The sequence below is a fragment of the Argentina silus genome (assembly GCF_951799395.1).
Source record: "Argentina silus genome assembly, chromosome: 7".
Lineage (NCBI taxonomy): Eukaryota > Metazoa > Chordata > Actinopteri > Argentiniformes > Argentinidae > Argentina > Argentina silus.
The window spans coordinates 9,293,140-9,310,464 of record NC_139661.1 but is presented as its reverse complement, the minus strand read 5'-3'; the positions used below and the strand labels follow the sequence as shown (position 1 = coordinate 9,310,464).

Sequence of the window (17,325 nt, the reverse complement as noted above, 5' to 3'; positions counted from 1 at the left end):
CGTCAGATGTACAGTAGTGCAGGTAATGAGCACATAAGCCCTCTCTGCCCTAACCTGGTCTGAGTAGGCCTCAGGTCCACTGTCATCAAAGCCTACTGTATCTGTGGGCAGTTACAGGCAGCCGTATACTCAGCAACATCTGATAGCTATTACTCCCATTGTAGCCATCCTCAGCTCTCTCTCCAACCAAAGGAGCAATCACCCAGGATGGCTCGATGAGTGGGCCAAGCCCTTAATGGGGGGTCTGTTACACCTCACCTTGATTAGCTTGGAAGGGGCAGACAAAGAGAGACCCTGAGACCCATAGAGTTATTAAAAATATAAAATGGGTGCAGAGGAATTTACAGTGGCTTTAAATGGGATCTATCCCTCGCTCCGTTCTCGGCTGCTCTCATTTGCAGAGCACATGCTGTAAAGATGTCACATCTCCAGCAGGGCGGCCAGGGAGATGGCCCATACAAACAGCTTTAGTTACTGCGGCCAGGGGCAGTGAGAAGAAGCAGAGCCCTCATAATACCAGGCTTGTAATTCACAGCCTTATGCCTCATTTGTAGAGGTATAAACGCAGCTGTTTCTATCCAAGATAAAGATCTAGTACAGAGACAATGTACAATGTAATAGGCCAAAACGTCCATACAGTAATTGATGCGAACTAGTGGGAATGAAGGAACATTGCATGATAATTCAATTAATAATCGTATGCTATTACCAAATGTAAATGTGGCTGTTATAATGTGAAATTCTACTCTATGTACTGTATTTTTAGCAATTTTTTCACCCACTTGTATATGTAGAGTGATTGATGGCATAGTCTATTTGGACCCGGGGCATGGATGCCATGTTGCATGGAGTGTTCACACTCAGGAGGTACAGCTGTCCAAACAGCACATGTATACCTGCCTGCTTACTCCCCTGCTTAGCTGTGTACTCAGCCTCATCCACGGTACTGCCCAGCACACTGTCCTTTCACATCTCAACACTAGCATTGTTCTCTCTGTGTGCCAGGAGTACAACTCTTTCCATAGTATGCAGAGAAAATCCCTCTCTCCGTAGCCTATGGGTCTCCAGAGTGCAGTGGCTACGCAGATACTGTATGGATCATCCAATGGAAGAAATCAGTTTGAAAATCATTGACAGTTTGATTAAAGCTGGGCATGCGGCTGTTGCTCTTGGCTCTGTGAACAGACGCACTGAGCTGTACAATGATTTGTGAGTGACAGAACATTATGTTAGGTTGAGGTAACATGTCTGGGCCTTGGTTTAGTCTTCTACTTTTTCCTATACAGTACCTGTGCTTTGGCTCTTATCTTGCCAGTCTCTTGTCTCATCGCATCGCTGACTGCCAGGCTATGGCGACAGGGTATCTCAGCTTCTGATGAGCCTGGAAGGCCATCATATACCTTAAAGTAAATCACAGCTGCCGGGACATTGTGTACTGAATAGGAATGGCCATTCAATGACAGTACAGGAAATGAAAACAATATTTTTGCTTTGACTTTTTCTCTCGAGACACTTAAAAGGCCAGGATGGCATCTTGCAGATGGATATGATAGAGGAAAATATTATTGTTGTTGTCATACTGTAATCAGTGGTGAAGGACAATTACCCCTACAAAGGGGATGATAAATGCTCATTTTGAATATGTAAACATTCTGTAATCTACAGCTGTTAAATCTTTGAAGACTGCTCAGTGATATTTGGTATCGATACAGACTGACATGACAAAACTTGTTTCACCTTGTTTCATCTGTTGACTACTTTGTGTGAAAAGCACAATTGTTCATTTGAATACGACTGAAGGAATACGATTGTTGTGTGCAGTTGCGTAATACAGTGTTGTTGCCCAAACACATATGACTATGTGTCTATAGCCAGAGGCTTTTCTATAGAACTATTTCTCCACATTCCAGCACATAGGACATGTTGTCATAGAAATGCTATGCTAAGGTAAGCCAAATTGGCAGTGTGGGTCTGATGATAAGAAGACCTTTTCTCTCCAGACTGTGACTCAAGACACAATAATCTGTTTCTTAAAACATGTGTTGCCATGAAAAACCTCTCTGGCCTATGTTTTTCATTGAAATGTAGGGCAGGTGCATACAGTACAAGCAGCTCAGCTATTATACAGAAATATGCTTTGACAAAGCTTTTCAGCCAATGCCAGTTTCACTCCTCTCTGGCGAATTCTCTGCTAGTGCTCCTCTCCAGTGTAGGGAGCAGAGAGAGCCCAAGGAAGGAAAGCTGTGATGGAACAGCCACCTTTGGGCCATTAGTGGAGTGCACATCTTCCTCTAATGTGTTTTACTTTTACCTGCTGGGAGTTTAATTAAAAAACAAAGAGCCTCAATTTAAAGCCCATTACTATGCTAATTTAGTAAGAGCGGTATGGTGATTAAGCAGCTCTTAAAGCTGACTTGAGCTCGCCCTGGGGACCAGAGGGATGGCACTTTTTATTTCACTTCATTACACTTACGGTATCTTACACACGTTAGAGCAACGCTAATACCATGTAGTTATGAAACCACATCCTTGTGCTGTAGATTATTAAAAAATATTAGCGTTTATGGTCATGCAATCATTTCTCTGCTAAACATTATTTCATTTGAATATGTAATTGATTCAGGCCTACTATATCTTAAAAATGTGCCAGTCGATACTGTCCCATGACCCTCCCTATGCTGAGCTGTAGATTTTACCTCTGTGTGTGTATCACTGCAAGCAATTAGACAAAGTACGGGTCACAGTTGAGGCTTCTATGTTTAGAACAATTTGCCTCTGTGGTCTACATGCAGTGTGCTGTGTCTAGTAACCATTAACTCAACATAACAAAGTAATTTTCAAAATGTTGAAATGAAGTTGAAAAGGATTGCCTTCATTCATCTGTACACTGAAAAACATCTGGGCGTCAAATGTGTTTGCATGTAAAGCTGTTCCAACTGCAGCTACCTCAGACCTCATCATCTCCACACTGTTAGACTCCAGGCTGCTGTTAAACAGTATCCCTGGCCCTGCTCTTGACCTCTCCTCTGGTCTCTCCAACCACCCCTCTCTCCTTGGTCTCTCCATCCACCCCTCTCTCTTAGAATTTCTCCCTCCACCCCTCTCTCTCCTCTGGTCTCTCCTTCCGCCCCTCTCCTTGAGTATCCTTCCACCCCTCTCTCCTTGGTCTCGCCCTCCACCCCTCTCTACTCAATCTCTCCCTCCGCCCCTTGCTCCCTGGTCTCTAGGAGACAGGCGTCCTGGGCAGTAGTTGGACTGGAGAGGAGATGGATAGCAGGAGAGAAAGGTCAGGGAAGCGATGTAGCCTGTAAATCAGAGAGCTTCCAGCCATGCAGTGTTGACCGATAGCTCCACAGGTCCTTTGCCATGTCCAGAGGCCTTCCTCTGACCCTGGCCCATACACCTCATCCCTCACGTCTGCATGATTGACATAACCAGCCTCACAGGCCCACAGGCTTCCTGCCTGGTGAAACAAGGGGGACCATCTTCAAAGTGATCGTTTACAGCTGTTCCGTAGGCTAATCCTGATCCCCTTCGTTCTTTGAAGGGGATGCGGTGACATAATAGCCCAGGCTATTCTTCCTTAAATTGTTATGGTATTTCTCAGAGTGTTCAATAGCAGAGGGTAGGAGGTGAGAAGAGAGCATGTGTTGCTAAATGTAGCATGATTATCAAGGCCTGAACTCCTCCATACCTCTCTCTCATTCCTCCAGGCTCCTCTTTTATCTCCTCCAGTCATCCTGATCCTTATCACTGCGGCAGAAGCATTGAAAGTAATGTCTTTAGTGGGAAATCATTGGCAACATGTGGTGAAAGCTTAAGATGTTGTCACACTTTAAGTTGCCTATAATCTGTTCAAAGGGAAAGTGCATACCCTTCCAGAAAGGGCCTTAGCAGGAGAAAGAGAGGAGAGAGGAGACGAACAAGGAAGTGAAAACCCTGGACTCCCTAGGCTGAGGCTAGACTCAGTTTAGCCTTTGACAAAGGATTAATTTTGGAAATGTCTCTATCTAACTTGTGAAAAAAGGTGTTTCTTTTCTACCTGGGTTTTTTGAGAGAGAGAGAGAGAGAGAGAGAGAGAGAGAGAGGGCTAAGAGACGTATGGAACAAGGGATTGTGTGAACAAAGGATTTGAAGGAGATAATGATTCTCTTGGGATCCCTCTTAAAGGTATCTGCTGAGATTAGCTCTTCTTCTACTTATGAGGTCCAGTGCTAGCCAAGGCCTGAGTCAATATTGGTGCTTTGCTGCTTGAAATGCGCTCATTGATCCACAGGGTCTCATCGCTTGATCTGTGCGCTCAGGTGTGGGAGGAGAGGAACGCATATCCTCACCGCAAATGAAAGCAGGGGCAGAATTTCATGCTGGTGGTCCTCTTGGTGGTCCCGTCTCTATCTCTGTCCTCAGTAAACATACAAAAAAAGCTGATCACACAACAACTGGAATGTTTTTAGCTGGCAAAGCCCAAAGTCCCCTGCATCATTGAGAGTCACATTGCCCACTTGGGGGAGAGTATAAGATATAGACTAATATATAGACTAATTTTGGAAGAGAATATCACAGTAATAAAGTTTGGATGATGTAATCTAGCCACGCTTGCCCACCATTACACCAACTGCTGAGTGTCTTCTCTCTCGTCCCAGTAGGCTTTTACACAGAGCTTACACCACAAACAGTCCCGGCTCACCTCACTTTATGTCTAGGCTCAGCACGGTTCTGGTTGTTGATGTGTTTATTATGGTATGTTTTATATTAGCGTGATCATCATTTGCACCTCATTCCCTGTCTACCGTTGGCATGCTGGCCCAATGGCCTGGGCCTCAATCCACTAATCAGGTAATGTTGGGGAGGTTGAATGGCGAGCCTCCCCCTGGTCAGCCTCCACTGGTCACACAGTGGTGTTGTTTTAAAGAGCATTCTTTAGGAGCTGAACTTGGAAAGGTATTAAAGCGGGATTAGGCTCCTCCACAATCCAGCGCTTGTGTCATTCAGGGTGCTGTGTTCTCCTCTCTCTGCCGCCACCTCCCCACCCCCCCTCTGTTTGATTGTGGCTAGCCGCGGGAGTCGGAGTGACTGTGCCTTTCAAAGGAGAGGGGTAGGGTTAAATCTCTAGTCCAGTGCTCCCTGCTAATTCCCCTTGTTCCTTAGAGAAGGATTTACTTCTGCTGCCAGCTTCTGAAAGGCCCTCTCTGCCCATCCGAAAAGTCGCCGTTGCCTTCCTGTGGAGGTGTGGTTGCCATAGAAGGGGCGTCATGCATGGATATTCCATCTGAACCCCACTGAGAATGGGGAACAGGGGCCGACAACAGGCAAAAAGTCCGGATTAGACCAGAGGACAAAGCGGGACAGGAAGATTCCAGAAGGGACAAATAGGAATTACAGCACCAAAAATAATGCAAAGTGACAGAGAGGGGAAATAGAAAAATAATGGCTTACAAGATTAGAATCAGGGAGGAAAAGGAAGGAAGAAAAGAGGGGTCTGAATAAGAATGTTTTCATCTGGATGAGAAGCTTTGAGAGAGCAGTTGTAGGTGTGAATGCAGGATCCAGGACGTATCAAAACCATGCTAACAAGTAATTTCCTCTTCCTTTCTTCTCTCAGACTAACACTCCAATCATTAGTTAAACATTAGAGTTGGACATGTGGACTAGTCTTGACAGATTCATCACCCCATGTCCTTCAATCCCAGCGTGCAACAGTCTAATCCTGCCCCCTCAAATTATGAATTCTTAGTGATCCATCTTTATAAACTGCGACAACACTGCCAATATTTATAGCAACTGGTAGAGCCACAAGGACCGTCAGTATATTTTGTTATACTGGTATGCTTTTGGAGTAAATACATACATTACATCTTAGCAGTTTTTCAATAACCAAATATTACTACAGGATTGGCTTTTTTTCATGAATGGTTATGTATGATATTGCCTTGCTATTATCTTTAGATGTCTTTTGTGTTAATATTCCTTTATGTTTCTGAATGTTATGTTGAAGATTATTTCAATGGGACATTTTTTTGGTGTGAATTGTTGGTCAGATAAATGAAAATTGGCATGTTGCTCACACAAGATCTCAGCTTGTTTGCAAAACATGCCAAAAGTCATTTTTGTAAGGGATTATCCTTGAGGTTTTTCCATAGTTGAATAATAATCTTCTTAGCATATTGTAATAAATGAAAGATTAAAGGATTTCATTAAGCCTACATGTGCCAATTCTGATATCTCTGTTGCTTTGCTGTTACTTGATGGTGAGAAAAGTTGTAAATTATTTCAGTTAGCCGGTTTTCCTATGCTTTTGTTGTTAGACGTGATATATGATAACACTAAATTCACAAAATCTCATGTTTACTCTAATATGAATGGTTGTGATGTTGATGAGTATGGTGATTATTATAATACTCAGAGCTAGCCTGTGAAATTCAACATTGACTGTGTAGGACCAGCCTAATGAGAAGGGTCTGATTGGCAGTATAAGATGGACCTGATATAATGTAGAGACAGCAATGAAACCTGTGCTATCTTGTTTCAACTGTGCATACAGCTGCTATCCCAAGCTGTGTGGCAGACGTACTCCCTATCAGTGCTCAATCAGCACCTATGATAATATTAGCATGACAAAACCACCCTTTGGTTTCTCTCCACTCATACAGTATTGACACATATTCATCACTATCGCTCATCCCTGTCCTGAAACAGATGATGTCAATTGCTGCTCTCTGCCTCTCTGCCTCTCTGCCTCTCTGCCTCTCTGCCTCTCTGCCTCCCTGCACAATGAAATAGATGTTCACCACAAATAGATAGGCGGCGACCAGCTGTATTCCAGACCAACAAAGAGCTGTGTTAATAAATCCAGCTTTACGGCTGGACAAGATCAACCACACTCTCTGCCTTCTTGCTCCATTTAATGTGGCTTCTTCTGAACGACAGCATCGAATGAATTAAAAAACTACTCCCAGCCACCAATAAAACAATGCAAACATCTTCCTGAAACGAGAAGATGGAGGTGTTGTCGGGGCACTGTTGATGTTCACAGCAATGGACCATAGAGGCATATTTAAAATATGAAGATATAAATCCAGTGTGTGATATCCCAGCAATAGCAGATTTATCAACAGTCCATGTTATAGAGAAGATAGAGTAGCATGGGGCTATCGTAGGCAGACGATTGGTCCCTGATGTTACTTGACTTGTATAAATGAGTGAACATAGTCTTGGCCAGCTGTCTGAGTGTTAGAGGCATTCGGGTGCCCATGGCTGAGCTCTGCTGGAGTGGACTGGGGCTTGGGCCACCCTGGGCAGTTTAACAGATGAGCTACTGTCAAAGGGATCACTCACTGGCTGCCCACAGGATCAGCCCACCACCGCCCCCACTGCCCTCTAACCCTCTTAATCAAAAACCCTGATGGACAGGCTGAGCAAGGGGGACTAAGTACAGACTCCCACCCAACCACCCACGCCATAGAGAGAACACAACAATCCAATGAGGGATTCAATTATTTGAAATCGAATTGTAAGATTGTACTTGAAATCATGTTTCAGTGCCCCTGATCAGTATCCATCTTGTCTCTCACCTCCTGTAGATTGTTTGCCACCAAGTGCAGTGGGTGCCTGGAGAAGATTTCGCCTACAGAGTTTGTGATGCGTGCTCTGGAGTGTGTCTACCACCTCAACTGCTTCTCCTGCTGCGTGTGCGACCGACAGCTGAGGAAAGGGGACGAGTTTGTCCTGAAAGAGGGCCAGCTGCTGTGTAAGAGTGACTATGAGAAGGAGAAGGACCTGCTCAGTTCTGTCAGCCCAGATGACTCAGACTCAGGTAAGACCAAATATCCCTCTATACAGCACACACAGAAATAGAATAGGTCACACTGACAGATTTTCTCGCACGTAGAAAAACCTACTTTGGGTTACACCCACAGTTTAGAACTATTCCTTTTATGCTGTGTAGGATGTATACTATGGGCTGGGAGCAGAAGTTTATTGGGTACAGTAGGAAGCGGAGGCAGGACACCATGTATTAATGGCTGGTCCGTGTGTGGGCGGGCTCTTGTGCTGGAAAGAATTAAATCAGTGTATGATGGTGAGTGACAGGAGGATTTGGGGCCTTTCTGCAGAGGGGCGAGCAGCGCCTAGCCTCTTATCTGCTCCTCCGCTGTGTTCCTCGCCTCGCTGGTCTCGCCTCCACACAATGAGGCATCTCGCCAAGCATCACTGTACAGACCCATCTGGCTCTGATTTAAACGCACACAAAGGCAGAGAATTTGTCAAATGCATCTGTGCCTGTGTCAACTTTTGTCAACTTATATAGGACTATTTGTTTTACTTCCGCACTTCATTGTGTCCCAGTGCATCACATGGGCATTTTTTTTGTGAGTCTCCAAATTTCAACATCAAGAAAACGTTGACATGAGCAGAGGTTAACCTCGGCATGTGCCAGATGAAATGTGGGGTTTAAGTGGAGAAATGCAGTGTGCACCACACTGTTTACAGTGGAGACGGATCAAAACCAGATGACAGCGGACACAACTGAACCATCATGTATGGATCTCCAAGTATAATCACTGGAACCCCACATAATTTGCAGGCTTAATTGACAGTGCTGGAGTCACCAGAGGCTTATATTCTGTCATTAGGTAATGCATTGGCACATTGTTACGGGATTTGATCATAATAGCTGCAAACTCATGAAGTTTAGCTTGTTTATTTTATTATGTTTTAATCCTTATTGTCATTCTATTACACTGATATTTCTTGAGTCTTATTTCTTCCCTCATGTCTCAGATATAATCAAGCCATGTTGTCATTTTGTTAAGATGCCATATTAGGAGAGCCAACAGAGAGAGACATAAAGACACATTAAACAAGACAGCAAGATTCTAAATGTTAGTCCATAAGAAAATACTGTAGCTTCTCTTTAGTCTTTTTTCCTAGGATCTGCTTTGCCCATTCTAAGTTTGTGGCTCTGATATATATTTCACTTTTCCTATGATATCTTGAGTTAATTTCCCATATGTGCTCTTACAGCCTTTTCATGTTGTGGAAAGATCTGTTATGTTGGATTCTTATCAAAGATTTATTTAGTGTAAAACAGCCAAAGCTGAGTGCAATGAATTATCAATGACACAACGTCCAGTCCAATGACAAATGTGCATATTTCACTGTGCTTTGTGAGTAAGAAGTACAGTCCTCTGTAATGTCTAATCGTCCATGTGGCCTATTCTTTTTTATAATAAATTGATAACAAAGTATTAAAACCACATGTGTCTCCTTTCATTATGGATACACTTTTGGAGTCGGAATCTCTTGGAATTGAAAAGAACAAGAACATCTATTTATCAGTAGCCTGTCAGAGATGTTGTCAGCTCAAACCCATGCTGATGTTGTTGAAAAATGTATCTCCAGAGAAAAGCGATGATGAGGATGTGGATATCAAGACAGAGAAAGGCACGGGAGGCCAGGGGAAGGGCGATGATGGGAAGGACCCGCGGAGGCCCAAACGACCCCGCACCATCCTCACCACTCAGCAGAGACGAGCCTTCAAAGCCTCCTTTGAGGTGTCCTCCAAACCCTGCAGAAAGGTGAGATCCTCTGCCACACCTGAGGTCACCACCACAGTCACTACTCACTACACACACACATAATCCCACAGTGCCTATCTCCTGAACTAACACCCTGTTCAACCTGAAGGAACAAGACAGCTGGCAACTGTTTGAACACTAAATTGAAGGAGGCACAAGTTTATGAACAGACATGGACAAATTGAGTCTGCATATGACTAGTACATGTACATCTGAACTTATCCATGGGTTTTGTAAGGAGAAAAGCAACAACATATTCCATTGAGGTGCATTAGTATTGTAAATGCAAATAAGCACCATGTATTAATACTTCATGATATCCTCCTGAATGAACATGTGGAGAATTGAATACATGCCAAGAGGCCCTACAGTAGTTTTACAAATAAAATTCTCAAATTCAAAAAAATCTGCACCACCTCAGAGCTGTGCTTTGAAGTGGCGAGGAGCACTCTGGTCTGTGTTAACTGAGGTAGTGGTGTAACGCAGCCCGCCTGTGCCAAATGACATTTTGAGGAAGGGGAACAGCATCCATAGCGTAGGTCCTAAAAGCATTCATTGCACCCGGTCCAAAGCTTTGAAGAGGCAGTAACCAAGAGGTCCAAAAAGACCGCCACATTAATTCAACATTTATTGAAATCAAAGCAAATAAAGAGGCAAAGTGCCCACATGGGTATATGCCAAGAGAAAAAAAGAAAAGAAAAAAAAAAAAGAAAAATGCACATACAATTTAAATCTGCAGTAAAAGTGTTTTGTTTTCTTGTGTGAAGTTGAAATGCTTTTGTGTTTATTGTTCAAGGTGAGGGAGACCCTGGCTGCTGAGACAGGCCTTAGTGTTCGTGTGGTGCAGGTGTGGTTCCAAAACCAGAGGGCCAAGGTAAAACCATAACCACATCAAAGGCTAGGATTTTTAATGTCATCTCTGATATGTTAGGTATTATTTGTTACTAGTCAAGAGACAGCATTGCTAAGAGCAGTATGTCCTAGATTGGCAGGAAAGGGCAATTAATAATGCTGCTAACAAATCATCACAATGCTGCTAACAAATCATCACAGCTATCTGTGTTAAATGGAACTTCTCCTTGCATTCCTTTCAACTCCGTAAAAATTGAAGTGCAATGCTTGCAAATCTACCTTGGACTTACGCGAGATGTCTACGCCCACCTCCTTTTCTGATATTATCTTCAAAAGCCTTTGAGAATGAAGTGCAGTCAGATACGTGTTTTCTGTAGTTCACTTAGGGGTGAGCAACAAGGAGCATCATTTTCAAATTAAAAAGAGCACATGTTAGTTTGGGGAGTTACTTACAACTCTGTCTCCTTTTTTCAGATGAAGAAGTTGGCACGAAGACAGCAGCAGCAGCAAGAACAACAGAATTCTCAAAGACTTGGCCAAGGTACATAGCTTACACTATTGGCTGAAAATACGACAACAATCAATGTCTCAGTATCATTTGCTATCACTGTATATAGCCACAGTATAACCATAGCTTTGGATAATTATTTTGCATTTGACATGGTGTTAACATTGTATGTAAGAATATCACACAGCAGATAGGAAAATAATGACATAATGTTTCAGCTGGCTTATAGTGCAGTATGGAACTTCAATAAGAAACACAGAGGATCATGATAATCACATACTGTCGACCACAGTTTTGTGTGACCACGCAGAAACATTGCATTAATGGAGTCAACATGCGGACCATGGGAGTAGAACGGTCGTAATGGCTTCTGCTCATGTGTGACCTCCCTAATATTATCCTAAGTTTCCACTGGTGTGTGTGTGTGGGTGGGTAGGTGGGTGGGTGGGTTGGGTGGGTGTGTGCGCGTGTGTGCGTGCGTGCTTGTGGTCCAAGTCAGACCTGGTAGAAGGGAGTCAGTGTTGGCTCTGTGTGGGTGTGTAGATTTACAACTCAGAACCACCAACCAGAACCCTGTTAGCAACCTTGCAGACTAACTGATTGACCCACCCATGTGTTGTCTGCATGCTGTAGTCAGGCTATCCCTCAAGATGCTGACTCCTGTAATGTTGTCACACACATCTGGTCACAGATACTGTCTGTCCAGCAGCACAGCCTAAAAAGTGTTTATAGATATTTGTTTGAAAGGCACACCTATTATCAAGAGATATGGTAATAGGATTAGAATCTAAGCTATCAACAAATCAAGAGGACTTATCTACAAAAAGTAAATGTAGACATAAACTAAGATTCATGATTTAAGAGATGTTGCAGTAGAGAAATATAGTTGTACAAGCAAAAAGCGTCCCGACCTTTACACTTTACAAATCCCAAGACCTACACAACATTGACATTGTATTACTGAATAGACCTGCAATCTTTCTCCTGGAAAGCCATAATGCTGAAGATCATTGAATCATTTTCTGTTGTAAACTCAGTGTAATAATGCTTTTATTGTAAGGACCAGGCTGACCTCTTGTTGTGTACATTTATGAGCCTTTCCTCAAAGGTCCAGGAAAAGGCATTTGTGCTGCTGTCCGAAAGTGCGTAGTCATTATGCAAGCAGTCCCAAGGCATGAGTCATCATGCAATCCAGTTGAATCATCCTCCATTGACTGCTACAGATGAACTAGGGACAGACAATGATTTCACATTTTGTACATAATATGATATTGAAACGGGAGGTATGAGTTTATGCTTGGGGAGTCTTTGTAGTTAATGATCAACAGTGGGGAGTCCCTTACATATCCCCATACAGTAGGTATTTACAATTACAATGACGGAATAAATATGATATGTCCACTCAATACAGTGAACCTAAACAAGAGAGCTTCACATTACACATATGTGATGGAAACTTCTGGAACCCAACAGAAATGAATGACAGACATCTTTTCACAAGGGCTCACCACTGTAAAGGAAAGTGCAGGGTGGTGGGCTCCAGTCACGAAGCCACAAGGACTATGTGTCCCACTCACTACTGAGTGAGCCAAGAGCTGTGCTCTACAAGGGAATGCTGGGAGAATTCTCCTCTGCCACAGCAGACAGGGTTTCCATGGAGATAGTCTTCCTGCTGCGTTACTGTACATTTCGATTTGATAGCACCTTCCCAGGTTCATTGCTGAAATATGCTTATCATGTAAAGACCTGTCTCACGATGGTCATGTCAAGGCTTTCCCCTCATATGGTTGGCTGTCTGTCTTGCAGAGGTGATGTCCAATCGGATGGAGGGGATGATGAACTCCTTCACGCCACTGGCCCCGCCCCAGCAGCAGCTGGTTGCCATGGATCAGAATGGCTACAGTACGGACCCCTTCCAGCAGGGCCTCACCCCCCCACAGATGCCTGGAGACCACATGAACCCATATGGTGAGCATCCACTCGCCCTGTTCAACCTCACATGCTCCCCAATGTGGGACATGTGTTTAGGCCATAGACCCCTGGTTTAGGCTGCTCGCACAGAATACAAGCAGCCCCCCCCCCCACCCCCTCCCACACGAGATGACACAAGCATACTCACAGGCCACTGCTTTATTTTGAAGTTTATTTGAAAATCAATCCAACATGTTGTGCACCCCCCTCCTCCCACCCTACAATCATCCGCTAGGTTCTCTTAGCCTGTGCATGGGGTTTGGTGGGATGTGCTGCTATTCTATATGACAGTTTTCATTGCTGACTACGTGAAGAGCTTTAGTATAATCCAAATGGGCTTGTGGGAAATCATAATCAAAACAACAGTTACCATGATGAGTGGAGTAATGTATCAGCATGGGAAATTGACATCTGATGTGATTACAACGTGATAATCAGAGATATTTGGCTACAGAAAGTCTGAAATGTTCTTAGATTTGTTAGCAAACTTCAGTAATTGTATTCATCTTGATAACTATAGGCCCACAGGATAAAACTGGTAGAAGTACATTCTGAGCTGTGTCTTTGGCAAAACCCCAGAGGGACCATTTCCTGAACTTTATATCATTTTAAAAGATGCCATTTTCTTCCTTGCGATGGCAAAACCCAAATCCCCAGTCTCATCACACTCACTCTGTTTTTATGGGATAAAAAGAGGGAAGGATAACATTGGCACGGCAGTAAACGATATGTCTCATCACACTGTCACCATCTTGTGTAACAGTATCATTAAGATCCAGAGTGTAATAAAAGTTAACAATCCCCACAAGGACAATAATAGGATGAGATATTATGAGAGGCGTAAACATTTGCTATTAAGCAGATCATTTAGGAAGAGGCCTCTTGTTTACATGTTCCTCTCAGACCCTAACTGTACCAGAGAGGGCAGCACAAAGCCTGCTCTGAGAGATGTTTGTCAAAACCATTTTCTGAATTACGATGGCACGTAATAACAGTCCCTCAAAGCGGCCATTACAGCAAACAATTATCACTCTGCAAGATCGTCATAAATATGTCAGATTTTTGTTGTTAGTGGCCTACAATATTGTGTTTGCAATTAATGGCACATAAAGTATTCTTAAGAATGTGTTTGGATGATCTTATTTTGTTGTTGTGATGTTTCTATGCTTATATGTTTTCATATCTCTTCTTTATAGGTAATGACTCCATTTTCCATGACATCGACAGCGACACGTCTTTAACCAGCCTCAGTGACTGCTTCATGGCATCAGACGTCAACTCCATGCAGGCACGTGTCGGAAACCCCATCGACCGTCTATATTCCATGCAGAACTCTTATTTTGCATCATGAAACAACCGTGGAGAGAAAAGATGTTAATATCAGATCATCCATGAACTGTGCTTCTCAACGTATGACTCACAAGAAGGAGTTTCCTCACTGCTATGGACAAGACAGAGGCAATAACCTCTTCCTATGGCTCCTGGATAATGTGCAGACAACGGACTCAAAGAGAAAAAAAAACACTGTTTCCCAATGAAGATCCCTAGGGCAAAAAGACTTTCCGTTTTTTATAGAGATTATTGGTAGGATATTTGTATACTGTCACAGAAGTAGTGCTCCTTCCTTTGTTCACATAAAGAAAACGAGTAGAGATGTCTAAGCCACTGATTAAGAAATCAAAAACCAAATACTACAGCCAGAGTTCTCATAGTGCATGACCTCATCATTAATCGTATGACCATAAAACTGAAAAAACTTTCAAAGAAAAAAAAAAAAAATACAAAAAAAAAGAGAATCCTGTGAGTTGTTGAGATGTCAAAATGTGGTGTTTGGACTCCATGTTTTCTCTTTCCACTGCGTTCAGCGTTTTGATCACATTGATAGGTTTAGCCCTTAAGAGAAGATATGGTGTTAATAGTAAATAGCATGTGCACAAGAAAGGTTGTGAATGTGTGTGTGTGTGTGTGTGTGTGTGTGTGTGTGTGTGTGTGTGTGTGTTTGTGTGTGTCACAGAGTGTGTGTGTGAGAGAGAAAGAGACATAAAAAGATATGTGGGAAAGGAGAGATTAGGGTTGACAGTTCTAATAGTGTCAGTTACAGTATGTGTAAATACGTCTCCCAAGCAGATCGGTTGTGCATGTTCAAATGGAAAACATTCTATTTATTTAACTATAACATGCTCTTGAAGGTACTTATGAAACTGAAAAGCTTTATTTAAAACGGAGAACATTTTGTTAAGTAATTAGTAAGTACACAATTAAAGTATCACAATTCATTTGTATGCCATTTCATTATGAGACATAACCTTTTTTACAGCCAAGCTGTTAATGAGTACAATTGTGCTATTTATTTGTTAGACTTGAGACCTTGTCAAATGTGCATTTTTCGATGCGAAAAAATTTTGCTAAATTACCAAAGTCAATTGGTTCAATGAATAAACAACATTTCTTTCTCCTGATTAATGCTTGTAAATGATTACACCATACAAGACCACAACTCAAAAGTTTGACCACCATTTACTTGAACCTCACAATAGAGAGTGCAACAATTTGTTTACCAGAAGGAATTGTGGAGAGTTGGTGAGAGAGAGAGAGAGTCAGTCTGCCTGTCTGTCTGTCTGTCTGTCTGTCTGTCTGTCTGTCTGTCTGTCTGTCTGTCTGTCTGTCTGTCTGTCTCTCTCTCTCTCTCTCTCTCTCTCTCTCTCTCTCTCTCTCTCTCTCTCTCACCAACTCTCCACTGTCAGTCGGTCGGTCTGTCTGTCTGTCTGTCTGTCTGTCTGACAGAGAGAGAGAGGGGGGGGGGGGGGGGGGGAGGGAGGGAGAGAGGGATATTGTAGCGTGGCTCGAGTGCAGAGCAGTCACACCCCCAGCCTGGGGGGGCTGTGGCGGCAGCTTGAATTTACCACCTGGGTGCTCCTTCATCTCTCTGACAGCTCCTCAATGCGGTCAGGCAAGCTGACACTTCCCCCAGAACCCAGCCCTGCCTACTGTCTCCTCTTATCACAGCGGTTATCTGAGCTCTCTCTCTTATCATCACCGCCCTTTTTGTGGTGATACGTCTGTCACTCCAGTTTGACTGTCCTCATCCTCATACTCAGTCACCCATGGAAGCTATAGGTTGTATACTGCAAATAGTGCATTCACCCTTTAAAGGGAGACTCAGGGATATGACGTCATAACAAAAAATGAGCAGGGCGACGCTGCCAGGGACTTTCAGAAATGGAGATGCAACAGACTAGACAATAGAGCGTGTTGCGACAGAGCGAAAATCCAAGGTAAAAAATCCAAATCCAAACCAAAGACATTTCAGAGAAGGGCAGAAAAGGTTACACTGTAGAGAGGAATGCGATTAGCGCAAGAGCTTTGCCATCTTATGTCGGAGAGCAGTGAAACGAGTGGGCTCTCATTCGCTCTTGTTCACTACAATATATTTGATGAAAGTTGCATTGTTTTCACGGGCATATGCCGAGTCTAGGCCAGAATAGTCTCTTGGTAATTGTACATTTTCCTTTTAATGATCATAGTGTAGTAACTGCCCTGTAATTTTTGTAGCTGTATATTTGCTTGTGTACCGTTTGTATAATATATACTGTATGTGATAGTGTGTGTGTGAGTTTCAGTTCCTAGTTTCACAGGTCATACCTTTGGAAGTATTCCTCAACAGAAAGAACACTGCAGGCAAGATACACCGCTGATGCAATGATAAAGCGGCTTGGAGGGGGGGAGTGTGAACTTCTGAAGGAATCCTCTGGTAGTGTAGTATATCTCTTACTTATCAAGCCTGCGATCTGACATCACAGGTGTTGGAAGGTATGGCTGTTCATCTTCAACTGTCACTCTGCCATGATCACTCCCTAAAGCAGCAGGAGCAGCAGTGACGTCACTACCACAGCTCCACACCCCACTGGTTCACCTGGTCTTGGGGAAATTGGTAGCACCAAAATCAGCTTCTTAACCCCTACATGTTTTGTTTTTTAAAATGTATTTGGATGTATTTGGTTCCCATTAATTTACCATGACAGAGATATATGTTGACTGGGACAAAGCCACAAAGAAACATGGAGGAGCCTCTCTTTATACAGCTTACATAGGGTCTGTTGAGTGAATAGGACTGATGAAGAGTACACTTTGGAAGCAGGTTTAGGTGATGGGCTGTGTGTGAGGATTACAGAGTGAAAGCCACAGCAAACAGGGATGACAAAAGAGCATCATTTACAGTAAATAGGCAGGGAGCTGGCACACCCACACTGTGTTTGCACTTCAAAGAGAGCATTGGTGAAGACCTCACTTACCCCAGGTGAGGCCAGGTGAGCCCACAGTGTAGGGTGGCAACACACTATTTCTTTCACGGTGCTCTCAACCTCTTCCATTTCAAAACAATCCCCATATTGTCATTTCGAATGTTTGTTCTTATCCCAC

General features: G+C 43.3%; 1 protein-coding gene across 1 annotated transcript in view; it reads left to right on the top strand.

The window, feature by feature from the left end:
* Nucleotides 1-14,493, top strand: part of lmx1bb (LIM homeobox transcription factor 1, beta b) — a gene marked incomplete at its 5' end in the record, with an annotated part of 47,366 nt that extends 32,873 nt beyond the window's left edge. Inside the window, 6 exons of the mRNA XM_083673378.1 lie at nt 7,581-7,813; nt 9,400-9,575; nt 10,372-10,449; nt 10,902-10,968; nt 12,742-12,903; nt 14,103-14,493. Of these exons, the coding sequence (XP_083529504.1) occupies nt 7,581-7,813; nt 9,400-9,575; nt 10,372-10,449; nt 10,902-10,968; nt 12,742-12,903; nt 14,103-14,257 (871 nt within the window). The 3' untranslated portion in view covers nt 14,258-14,493. The remainder of the gene's footprint in view (nt 1-7,580; nt 7,814-9,399; nt 9,576-10,371; nt 10,450-10,901; nt 10,969-12,741; nt 12,904-14,102) is intronic.
* Nucleotides 14,494-17,325: the final 2,832 nt, after the last annotated feature.